Source organism: Pangasianodon hypophthalmus, chromosome 12 (assembly GCF_027358585.1).
Source record: "Pangasianodon hypophthalmus isolate fPanHyp1 chromosome 12, fPanHyp1.pri, whole genome shotgun sequence".
NCBI classification, from domain to species: Eukaryota; Metazoa; Chordata; class Actinopteri; order Siluriformes; family Pangasiidae; genus Pangasianodon; species Pangasianodon hypophthalmus.
Window position 1 is genome coordinate 5,639,997 of NC_069721.1, and position 12,191 is coordinate 5,652,187.

Here is a 12,191-nt window from a genome sequence, read left to right on the forward strand (position 1 = left end):
TGCCAAAAAATAGTAACTGAGTGTCTAGCACTATGGCAGAATTTTGTGTACTTTCGGAAGGAGTAGTTAGAGTATCTGGGTATTTGATAGTGGGAACAAAAAGATGATTAGAATGTCTTCAGCGTAACTGTAGTAGGAAAATTGTTAAGATAATGCATCACTAATAAGGAAAACAGAAGAAGACCAAGCATTAAGTCTTGTGGGACACAAGTGGAGGGCTTGCAGATGTGGATCCTCTCTATGTCACCTGCTATGACTTCAATATGGCATCTTGAAAGCATTGACAAATTAATTAACTGCAAGGTAAGTGGGTCATCTTTACAGGCTTGTTAACCTGTAGTTCTTCACTCAGCGTTCTATGGTATGTGGATTGTAGTGAGGGGATCTGTCTCTATAACAAGGAGGACTTGGATGAGTTTAAAGGATCCATGTGCAGTGGCAAATTGAAGACATATAAGAGGTACCAGCAAACAGCAGCCAAAAGTTCAAAAATTAGGGTCCAAGTAAGATCCAAGCTCAAATGGCAGACACACAGGTCACAGGGAAAATATTAATAATTTTAGGCTGACTGAAACAGGGTCAGCCTATTTAATGGGAACTGATTAAACGTGTGATCAATTACACAAAATATCTTAATACTCAATTGCAATATTATTATTATGGACCCTAAAAATTTTTACTCTTCCTCATTCTAGACACATGAGTGCACACTATAACACTATGCTATAATACTATACCTAATGGATTAGTGAGGATGTTAAATATTAATTTAGAATCATTCTTCGCCATCCCCATTTGATCTTTTTTTCTCAAACTCTCCATCTCTATCTCTCGTCTTTCCACTGCTCCCCTTTCTGTTCCCTTCCTCCCCTCTGTGACATTAAGTTTAAACTTGACACTGATGTTGACTCACTGTGTCACCTACTCTCTCTCTCTCTCTATCTCTCTCTCCTTCTCTTGCTGCGAGGACATAAGTGCCCGCAGACGCAATTCTCTATGGAGCCCTCCCTCCATCTCACTCTCTTCCACTCCGTCTAACTCTCTCCATCTCTCTCTCTCTCTCTCTCTCTCTTCCATTCTTTGCCCTGCTATCTCACCCTCTATCTTACAAACATACAGTCCATTGTCAACAAACAGAACAAGCAGGATAAAACTCCTGTGTTTTATGAAGAGCAATGACTTTGGCATCACACTCCATGATGTCTTGTGCATAAATCAACATTTGGTAAGTTTGTTTTAACTTAATTTTTATATTTACTGTCATCAAAGGAGTCTGTAGATTTTTGTATCTGTATTGTCAGGGAAAACAGAACGTGGAGACACAAAAGCAGAAAGACTTAAAAGAAGTCCTTTGGACTTGGGTTACTGAACACGATTGTACTATGGCATGCACACCCTTATTTTCAGTTAGTCACTTTCAGTCATTTTTGCAAGTTTGTGAGTTTGTGTCTATTTCCATAAATATTATTTAAACTGGTAATAATTTATTATATACTGTGGACTTAAAAACAAGAATTACAATTAGATATTACATTAGCTAATAATGTCACATTTTCACAGTCTTGTAAAATCTACTTAAGTAATGACCCAACTCTAACTTAAATCTTTTTTAATTAGATTTTGTGAGATTTTTAGAGTTCTGTGAATGTATATTTTTGTTGAGCATTTAGATGCTTTTCTTATATTGAAGCTCAAATGTCTTACATGTGGGAGAGCACTACAGTTGTTCCCTACATTAACACTATGTTTTCTAATGCATTTCACTTCCCAACGGTAGTGTTTGCACAGTGTATAACTGTACAAAACGAGAGGAATCTTTCTGTTCATGTAACACACTCCAGCTTTTGCCGTCAGGATGATGATAATTCTTTTTAATGCCAAACGTGTAGATTCATGCCTTCTCTCTCTTTCTCTCTCTCTCTCTCTCTCTCTCTCTCTCTCTCTCTTTCTCTCACTCATGATCCTCAATAGTTAGAGGTCAAGGGTTATTGTTTTTGTTGCTTACATATTAATCTCTGTTCCTCTCTAGGTTAAAGGGTCTAGTGTATGATGCATGAGAAGTTAACAATGCTGAATTTGCAAAGTAGTTCGAATTGGAACATGCCTAATGACTGGTACCATCAGCAGAACACTGCTGCCACCCATCACAGTACAGGTGACTTTACTTACAGCATTTGAGTCTGAATGTGTTTTCAGCACAATTGTTCAAACTATTTGCACAACTAAACTTTCATGTAGTATACTACACCCCGGTGATTTATTTTTTTCATCATCAGGGTATCTGTTGTTTTTTCTGGTCAGGGTCGCAGTGGTTAGGTTCTATTCTTCTTCTTCTTATTATTATTATTAGTAGTAGTAGTAATAGTATTTAATGTAGTAATTTATTTTTGATTTACAGCTTTCTCATACACAGTGTCACTTAGAAAAAATGCGGCATTACAGTGTACAAAATACAGTCTCTATTAATTTTCTTAAATGCTTTTTTGATCTGAATTTAACTAAGTTTAAGGCCTTTTTCATATTAAATTATATACTAGTAATTTGGTACTGTCCTGATAATTTGTTCATATTAATAAAAAAGATTCATAAACAATAAAATACTTGATTATGCATAATTTAATTGGGAAATGTTATCAGTTTAAAAACTAAAGCTTTTGCTTGTAGTGTCCAATGGCTGCATGGTGGACACAGACATAGGGATGGGGACAGGAGGAGGAAGAGTGCAGATGGAGAGGGACGACAGTGAAGAATCACAGCTGCGGCTGCAGCTGAAGAGGAAACTGCAGAGGAACAGGACTAGCTTTACTCAGGAGCAGATTGAGGCTCTGGAAAAAGGTACAAGTCTCTGTTTTCAGGCTATCAGTGTGGATTTTACAGTGGATATTAGTGGACAGCAGTGGTTACATTTTAAACTTAATATTCTGTTCAATACTTAACCCAAACCATTATTGTAGATGTGATAGTAAAGTAATAGTGATGTTTATTTTAATATGCCAAATGCATATTACTTTTATCTAAATTATCATTATTAATAATTATTATATACCTATGGACTTTTTGAGGTGCATCTCTGCTTGGGAAAGAGATTATCCTAAAGAGATTATATCCACATTGGTGTGGTATACTGCAATGGGAGCCACATACACCTTCAGCATAGAAGGGTCTCCGTTGAAAGGTCAGCATACTAGGAAATGGGCAATTCACTGGATCCAGACAAAGAAATAAACACCATTTACAACTTCTACTTAAGGGCATACAAGTCCCATGTGCTAGGGGATGTTTCCTAGACTGCTAGATTCCAGTCCTCAGTTGGTGATTGAGCCCGATGGGTCAGACTCACAGACATAGATGTCCTGGCTGAGGGTGCCAAATCTTGTCATCTGAGAGTATTCTGACTACTAGTGAAAACAGCAGTGGGAACCAGGGTCTTGTTGGCCATTTTGTGACCGAAAGCAGGATTCTGTGGCCTAGCTGATAAATTGTAAAAGAGGAAAAACAGACTGAGAACCACAATTGGCATTGAGTTGACTTGTGAAAAGCTCTACCTGTGCCTTGCCAAACCTCTTCAAGATCTGGTGTAGGTGCCAGATGAGTTGGTCTCAGAGAGGCAAGACATGGATGGGCTCATCTGAGGAAATTTTGTGCAGGATGGAACCGCTTGACCTTATTCCACCATGACTGTCATACCCTTGTCTGAATGGACAATAGCATTTGAGTGGCATCTGTGACATCTGAGATCTGGCAAAAAGTACTTTAGGGCCAAATGGACCACCCTCCATTTGAGCTGATCGCTGACTCCCACACACCATCAGTACCCACCACTCCAAACCAAACTCCTTCTGTTAGGAATGTCCTGCATTGCCAGCAATGCTTGGGTTTCTGCTAATGAGATAAGGACATGCTTAAGTCCATGGTGTTTGGGGTCCAGCCATAGGCTGATAATCCACTTCTGGAATGCTTTTGAAACTCCAGCAAATATAGGGCCTTCACCAGTCCTAGCATCCTCAACAGATGCTGATACTGCACATGGTATCCTGGCTGAATATTATGGACAAACATAATAATATACACCACACATTGGGGTAATGGAGTGGCTACCATTTTTAGTGAATCTATCCTCATGCCATTTACTGTCAGACTGAGTGCTGTAACATGGACAAAGAAAGTAAGAAAGACTGCTTCTTGGTGAAGGTACACAGTAGCCATTCCAAATATGGTAATATTCTGGATACAAATAACCAGTTGCCATCACAGGCAACTACCATACATCTTGAAAACACCCGTGGTGCTAGAGAGAAGTCGAAGGGCAGGATTTTTAATTGGCTTGCTTCCCCTTGGAGCAGCATGTGTCTTCTGGGGCAATAGTAACATGATAATAACTTGTGAATCATGTGAAACCATGTTCAAACTACATCTGTCATCCAAAAATGTCCATCCAAAATAGGTTTCTATGACACCTCTGTCCAAAAAGGATCAAACTTCGTGAAAGTTGAATGACAGACTTCTTGACAGAATGAAACTTGGAAATGAAGCTAGGGACTAATATTAATGAACCCCACCTTGAACCCCAAAAAAGCTGGGGGCTGGCAGCAGAACTGTATTTGGTATCCGTGTGACACTCTCTTCAGGGGAGTGATGTAGTTGACAGCCAGTGAGTGATGTTTTCAGCTGTAATGTGCCTCATCACCAGCCCCTGCCCTTCATGACATAGTTCAAGGTGGCATAGTGCACTGTGGCATAGTAGAAAACAGATGCTGTGCGAAGGAATGCATTTGATGTTGGGGGTTGCATTGCACTATCCAAACCATCTCAGGCCACAGTCTAGACAGAGCATCCTCACGGTGTTCTTATAAGGGGAGAGAAAGATTCCTGGGCGCTGATCCATAAGGAGCATCCTGTTGAGAAGTACATGCTCCAGTATCAGCTCCTAGATCTCTGATTCCAGCCAAGCAATGCCTGCCACCATGGTTAAAATATGCAGCTCCTAGCTTGAGCACTGGGTGTCACTGTAATGTAAAAACAGATCTAAACACTAGCCATTTCCTCATTCCTCCAGCTATTCAAAATGTTAAGGACATTCCTTTTAAAAGCCTATGTTACCAAGCTTTTGACTAGATATGGCAGCAGCAAAGAAACAAAAAACTAGAAAGCAAATGTAGAAGATTTCAGGCATCTTCAGTAATACTTTTCTCATTGAATTCAGAAGTAAGTGTGTCTATTTAATTTCCCAGGAATCACTTGTTCTAATAAAGTTAAGAGATATTTAAAAAATGAAATGTCAGCCTTTTGAGTCATGTACTGGTGCTGAGTGTGGCCAGAAGGTGAAACATGGTCAATATAGAAGAAACTCATCAAAGTAGAAACAATGAGAGGAGATTACACACAACTTTGTAGGACAGCGCACCTATACTTGTGACTGTGGTCACAAGTTGCTACATGTATAGCTCCACATCGTGTTCATGTAGCCTGACGTGTACAGGCGAGAAGGAGAGAGCGAAAGATTGCTATATGACGTTAGCTGGTAATACTGCGTCACTATGTGACTTTGAAGGAAGATTGTGGCATGCTTGTACATGTGCACAAGGAGGTTACCAGGTGTTTCACACCAAGGAGGTAACATCCTCTCAGGAAACATTTGTGTAATAAGTGAGAACTAGTGAGTGGGTTTAAAACTGTTAAAACTGTTATTTCATTTTTCATTTCTTTTCTTATGCAGAATTTGAGAGGACACACTACCCTGACGTCTTTGCACGAGAACGTCTAGCAAATAAAATAGACCTCCCAGAAGCACGGATCCAAGTATGAAGTTCTGTCCTTGTATTCCCTTAACCCTAGTCTAATCATAATTCATGGTAATATCAATGTTAAGGTAATGGAATGAAGCCTGAATAATGCCTAAAGGCCAAAGGTTCTCATAAAACTAGAACCACTGAAAATATATGACTTCTCTCTGAGGCTTTATGTAGAATAAGCATATATATGTAGTATTTTATGTACTATGTACCACATGTAGCTTTACCTCTAAAAGAGACATGACAGCTCCTCAGTCCAATGTGCCACATCTGTGTGTCTCTCCACAGGTGTGGTTTTCCAACCGAAGAGCCAAATGGAGACGAGAAGAGAAGCTGCGCAACCAGAGGAAATCTGGGGGTGGAACTTCATGCACCCAAACACATACTCCGCTTAGCACTTCCTTTAACTCTGCCCTCTATCAGCAGCACAGCAACAGTGCAGGTGTGTATTCTTACAACATTAAACAACTCACACACACTTTCAGTAAAGTGTCCTGGTCAGGGTCACGGTTGGTCCAAAGCCTATCCTGGGAGCGCTGCGTATGTTGCGGGAATACACCCTGGATGGGACATCAGTCCATCGCGGGGCACTATGCACACATATTCGCACACTCTTGCAAACACTAAGCCAGTAAGTTTAAATATTTAGTTAGCCCAAAACACTGTTTATGATATTTCCCTGGTATAGATGCAAAAGAATACTTGATCTAAACTATAAAAATTTTAATTCTGTATTTTATTTCTCGTGTGTGTGTGTGTGCGTGTGTGTATGTTTAGGCTCCATGATCAATCAAAGTGAGACAACTCTCCCTAGTTACAGTTCCCTCTCTGTCTATTCTGGAGTACAGGTAATGTTTGTTTTATTTATATAGTGCATTTCCCATATATACATACACACACACACACACACACACACACACACATATATATATATATATATATATATATATATATATACTTTCCACAACATATCTTTCAGATCATTCAAACATATCAAATGCCAATAATTAGTCAAACCTGTTGAGTTGGGCAGTTTAAAAAAACAGTTTCTAATAAATATGGTGATGAATCCATACATATAAACTTAATTACTACAAGAGAAGAAATATTAAATACATTGCGCATAGAGACATGATGTCTTTAGGGCTTTCTCAGATTCCTAGAAAGCTCTTAGAGTTCCTATTTGATTTTAAAGAAATGCAATGAGTTACTTGTCATTTCACTTTGTCATTTGAAACAAATCACAACACAAAAATCAGTGTTTGTCTAAGTAGCAAAGTAAAGATTTTTCAATTTTCACATTTGACAAATTTTGCACATCACTAGTAAAAAGTAAGGATACATGTTTACACCATAATTGAATGTGGCATGGACTGTGCTTAGTTTGAGGGAAAACCTACTAATTAGGTTGAGGGAAATACTGTACATATGTTGAGCACGTGGTTGTTCATCCCTTTGTTTGGTGATTAAAGAAGCTAATGCTGCCCTCTGGTGGTTCCAGCAACAAAAGACTCCAGACACAAAACAATAAATGATTAAAAAAATAATAATCAGTATCCCTCTGTCAAAATGAATCTCCTTCTTAAAAAAAAAACTTCTTTTCTCTACCCCACTCTCCTTTCCTTAATATTCACTCCGGTTATGTTTTATCGTGAATTTCTGTTTTATGGCATGAATTTGAATTGTCTGCTCAGTCGGCCCCCTCATATCCTTGCATGCTGCCCCCTTCCCCTTCTGCCCCACAATCCTTTGAGCCTTCTTCTTACCCCTCCCCCCACCTCCCAGGCCCGCCTACTGGAAACACCAGCACAGGTAAGATCCCACCCACTTTTACATATGGCTGTCAATAACAATATCAAATTGACTGTTTCCCTTGTTTCACCATTAAACAATTATATAATTAAATGAAAATGTCAACTTTCTATTAAAAGTGGAACAATACTAAGACCAATGATTAAAACTGGAACAACAGTAAAATCAATTCCAAAATTATTTGGCTGGATTTCTATAATTAACATGACAAACCATTTTATGTCATATATACGGTCCCCTCTGGAAGTATTGGAAAGGAAAAGTATTGTTTTTGCTATACACTGAAGACATTTGGGTTTGAAATCAAAAGAAGAATATGAGATGAATATGTGATAGATCAGAATTTCAGCTTTTATCTCCTGACATTTACATCTAGATGTGTTAAAAAAACTTAGAACATGGTAACTTTGATGGCAGACCACCCAATTTTTAGGAGAGCAAAAGTATTGGAACAGATAGTCTTAAAGTAAATTAAAGTAAATAACACTTAATATTTGGTTGCATATCCCTTCCTTGCAATAACTGCACCAAGCAGGCAACCCACTGACATCACCAAGTTATTACATTCTTCTTTTGTTACAGACTTGTACCACAGCTTCTTTTTAAGTTGTCGTTTGTTCTGGGAGGTTTCTCCCTTTGGTCTCCTTTTCAGGAGGTGAAATGCTGCTCAGTTGGGTTATGGTCTGGTGATTGACTTGGTCAGTCTTAAACCTTCCAGTTTTTCCAGTCCTTTGTTGTGTTGACAGTGTGTTTTGGGTCATTGTCTTGCTGCATGATGAAGTTCCTCCCAATTAGATTGGATGCATTTCTCTGTAAATTGGCAGACAGAATGTTTCTGTAGACTTCTGAATTCATTCTGCTGCTACCATCATGAATTACATTATTGATAAAGATTAGTGAGCTCATTCCAGAAGAAGCCTTGCAAGCCCAAGCCATGACACTACCTCCACCATGCTTGACCGATGACCGATGTTGGTGATGTCACTGACTGTTGTTTTTTGGGTTTTTCTTCACAGCTCTCATAATGTTTCTGTCATTAATTGCTGTTGTTTTCCTTGGCCCACCTGTACAATGTCTTCTTGTTAGTACACCAGTGGTTTCTTTCTTTTTCAGTACATTCCAAATTGTTGTATTGGCAATACCCAATGCTTGTGCAATGGCTCTGAATGATTTTTTTCTCAGCTTCAGTATGGCTTGCCTTTCTCCCATAGACAGTTCTCTGTCTTCATGTTGGTTTATTCTTTTTATAACAACAAATGTAGTCTTCACAGACAAAACCCAGGGCTCATACCAAGAGCAGACATTGACTATGTTTACATGCATATCAAATTCCGTTTAAGGTCTATATTCGGGTTGCAGCCATATACCGAATATGATGTTTACTGAACTATACTACACTATACTACAGCTAAGCACCTGTTAGCACCCACAGTTTCTTGCAGACTGAGCATGTGTATATATCTCCTTTCAGTGGATTTTCTGAATAGGGTTTTTTCATGCAACAAATTTCTGGTTGAAACAGGCATGTTCCAGGTGTGGGAATCAGAATATTGTCTTAATCTGAATCAGGCAATTGGATTGCAGCATTTACATGACTCAATACTAATTAGAATATTGCCAAATTCCGATTAATATTAAAATATTGATGTGCATGTAAACGTAGCCATTTAGACCTATTAATTGTTTAAACAATCAATCTAACAGGGCACACTTGGGCAATGAGAAAAACCTGTCAGTCACATATTCCAATGTTTTTGATCAAACAAAAGGTGCCATGTTTTACATTGTTTAACACATCTAGATGTGTAAAGCTTGAAAGGGAATGAAAGGGACTGTATATTACAGAGATATTCATTTTTAATAGAATCAAGAGAATACCCAAGCATGGGAAGGGCAGCTTTTGTGTGTTTATTTTGGAAAATAGTTTTACACTGGTATTTTATACAATTGCATTGCTTTAAACATAAAGAGAGATGGCCTTGGAGTCATATCTTTGCTACGTAGTAAGAAGGTTAGGGTTATTATGTTCGAAACAGATACAAATAAATAAATAAAGACAGGAGGTGCACTTTTTTTGTGTGTGTGTTCATCAGTGGTTTGCTCAAGTAGCCGGACCTAACCCATCACATTAGATAGAAAGTTTGACAGAAAGGTCCACAGGGCTTCTGGTTCAGACCAATTATGAATTTGAGTGATGTAGATGAGATTCCAAATACAGATACAGATATTTGGAGCATTAAACAGATAACAATTCAGTTACAGATAGTCGATTTGCCTTACACCCCTAGCATAAATGGAGTATTATGTATTTCTTCAGAAACTGTTAATTTATGCTAAACTAATTACCCCCCCCCCCCCAAAAAAAAAAAAATAAAAAAAATATGTGGGTGATATATTTTTAAAGAGTTGAAAATCTGAGAAAATGGTATTTCTACACTGTTTTGATAAATTACTGAAAGCTAAGAGTGCTCCTTATGTCAAATTATTTAAAAAAACTATTTTAACAGTTTCCTTAAGTGAATAATTGAATGTTGTAGTAGAGTTTAGTGTGTATGAGGATACCATGATATACCAAATACCATATAGCAAGCTTATACAGTAAATCTTTTTATACAGTTTAACCCTATTTGTAGTATTATGTAGTAGTATAATGCTGCATTTGTTGCTCTGTGTGTGTTAGGTTTGATCTCTCCAGGCATTTCAGTACCGGTCCAGGTCCCAGGGAATGAGCAGAACATGGGCCAGAACTTGGGCCAGTACTGGGCTCGACTGCAGTGAGGAAAAAGCAGTTCATGAGCATGTGAGGAAGTGATAGAGTCAGAAACAAAATCTTGAAGAGAAAGCTCATGCATGAAAACTCGGCCATGCTGAATACGCAGGGATACAAATTACGAATTAACATTCAATTTAATGCACTCTGCAGAAGTGTTGTAACTTTGTGGTTTTGTAAACCATATTGCATTGTCACCAGCATGAATCAGTTGCAATGCACTATGGGACATTTTGTCTTGCTTGATAGTCTGTTGTTTAAACTTACACTACTAAATTCGCAAAATAAAGTGGATCATACATTAGCATTTTAAGGGATTATCTGAACACACGCTAAATTTTTGATAAAGCCTATTCAGTAAGTGTGCTTATTATGTACACTTATTAGTAAGTCTGAGTTTTCATCCATGGCCAGAGAGAGATGTAAACTTTTTTTTAGGTTACACAAAGAACCAAAAAATAAGGAAATCCTCTGCAAGGTTGTTTACAAAAGTATTTACTTCTCTTTTAGAATAATTTCTTAATGGGAAAATTTCTTCATGAAAAATTTCCATGCTCTAATTGAATGAAAAATAATGTGAAACCGAACTTTTGGTAAATATCTGAATCATGTATTTTTCAATTTACATGGTTTTTTTTAGACACTTCATAAAATATGTTTCACATATTTTCACATGTGGACTTTTCACATGTAGTGCATGTGTTTTGTTTGTGTGTGTGTGTTTTTTTTTAACAGATGATTAATTTATTTTCATATGTGAACTCTTCACATGTGAATATGTGATAAGGGGGATTCCACCATACAGAAACAGTGAGAGGAAGTCAACAAGCATGTTGTAAACACTACTTGGAACAGAGCCATTGTGTCAAAACTGACATCTGTTGAAATACTTGCACTAGAGCGAATGACTATCAGTGCTCATTAAAAAGCCAATGACAATCATTAACAGTTATGCATCTTGAATTTTCATAATGACTTAAAAAGCACTTGACAATCCAAAGTTTCTCATCACTGCTTTTTGCCCCAAAACATTATCATGCTTTAATTCCTTCTGTAATTTGATTAGAAAATATATTTGATATTTATTCATATTTTTGCCATATTCTGTGTGACCATCTTTAAATGCTAGGATTTCTGATCTGTGTACTCCTTTTCGTATATACTCATTAAATCTGTGAATGTGTACATATGTGCATGTGTGTGTTGGAGGGCTCATTAAATCTGTGAATGTGTACAGATGTGCATATGTGTGTTGGAGGGCAGGAATGCAATGCAATTGTTTTTTGTGTAAGGATCAAAAAGGTGTCTTTTTCCTGCAGTCAACCTATTTTGTGTATGCACTGAACCCTTTAATAAAAATCTATGTGTAATCATCAAAACAGTTGTTTTTTTTATTCCATAATGCAAAGGCAACAAAATAGACTGGTAAAATCCATCCAGCATTGCTTTGCCTACACTGTGCTAATACTGAATCATCTTGGAAAAGTCAACGTTTCAAGTTCCCTGACTGTGAGACATTTGACCTCGCTGTTACCTTGACCCTGTTTGGAACATTTCCAGAATCAAAACTGTTCATCTGCTGGTTACAGTGATAATTCTATATAAATAAAAATCATACAAGCATTCAACCACTCGTTCTTGAGACATTGAGCTAATGAAGATACTGGACGGATGGATGCACGGACACCCTGAAAACATAATGCCTACATCACATTCATAAAAACAAATGTGTACAAACATGTACTTGTTGAGTTGTTATTTTTTCATTTTATAATTGTTATTTTGTATAGTACTGATAAAATTGAAACTAATAAAAC

The 12,191-nt window shown here is 37.6% G+C and overlaps 1 protein-coding gene across 1 annotated transcript; it reads left to right on the forward strand.

Annotated features, from left to right (window-relative positions):
* Positions 1–820: 820 nt before the first annotated feature.
* LOC113527671 (paired box protein Pax-6-like) lies at positions 821–11,731 on the forward strand. Its single transcript, XM_026915697.3, has 8 exons — positions 821–1,225; positions 2,030–2,155; positions 2,665–2,835; positions 5,717–5,799; positions 6,081–6,234; positions 6,570–6,640; positions 7,487–7,604; positions 10,285–11,731. The coding sequence occupies exons 2-8, from the start codon at positions 2,047–2,049 to the stop codon at positions 10,380–10,382; spliced, it is 804 nt and encodes a 267-aa protein (XP_026771498.1). The 5' UTR covers positions 821–1,225; positions 2,030–2,046; the 3' UTR covers positions 10,383–11,731.
* Positions 11,732–12,191: the final 460 nt, after the last annotated feature.

What these genes read in the sequence shown, in the direction of transcription:
- LOC113527671 (XM_026915697.3), top strand. Translation starts at nt 2,047, where the DNA reads ATGATGCATGAGAAGTTAACAATGCTGAATTTGCAAAGTAGTTCGAAT. An exon ending in GCAGCACAGCAACAGTGCAG is followed by an intron (nt 6,235 to 6,569) that starts GTGTGTATTCTT and finishes GTGTATGTTTAG; the next exon opens with GCTCCATGATCAATCAAAGT. An exon ending in TACTGGAAACACCAGCACAG is followed by an intron (nt 7,605 to 10,284) that starts GTAAGATCCCAC and finishes TGTGTGTGTTAG; the next exon opens with GTTTGATCTCTCCAGGCATT.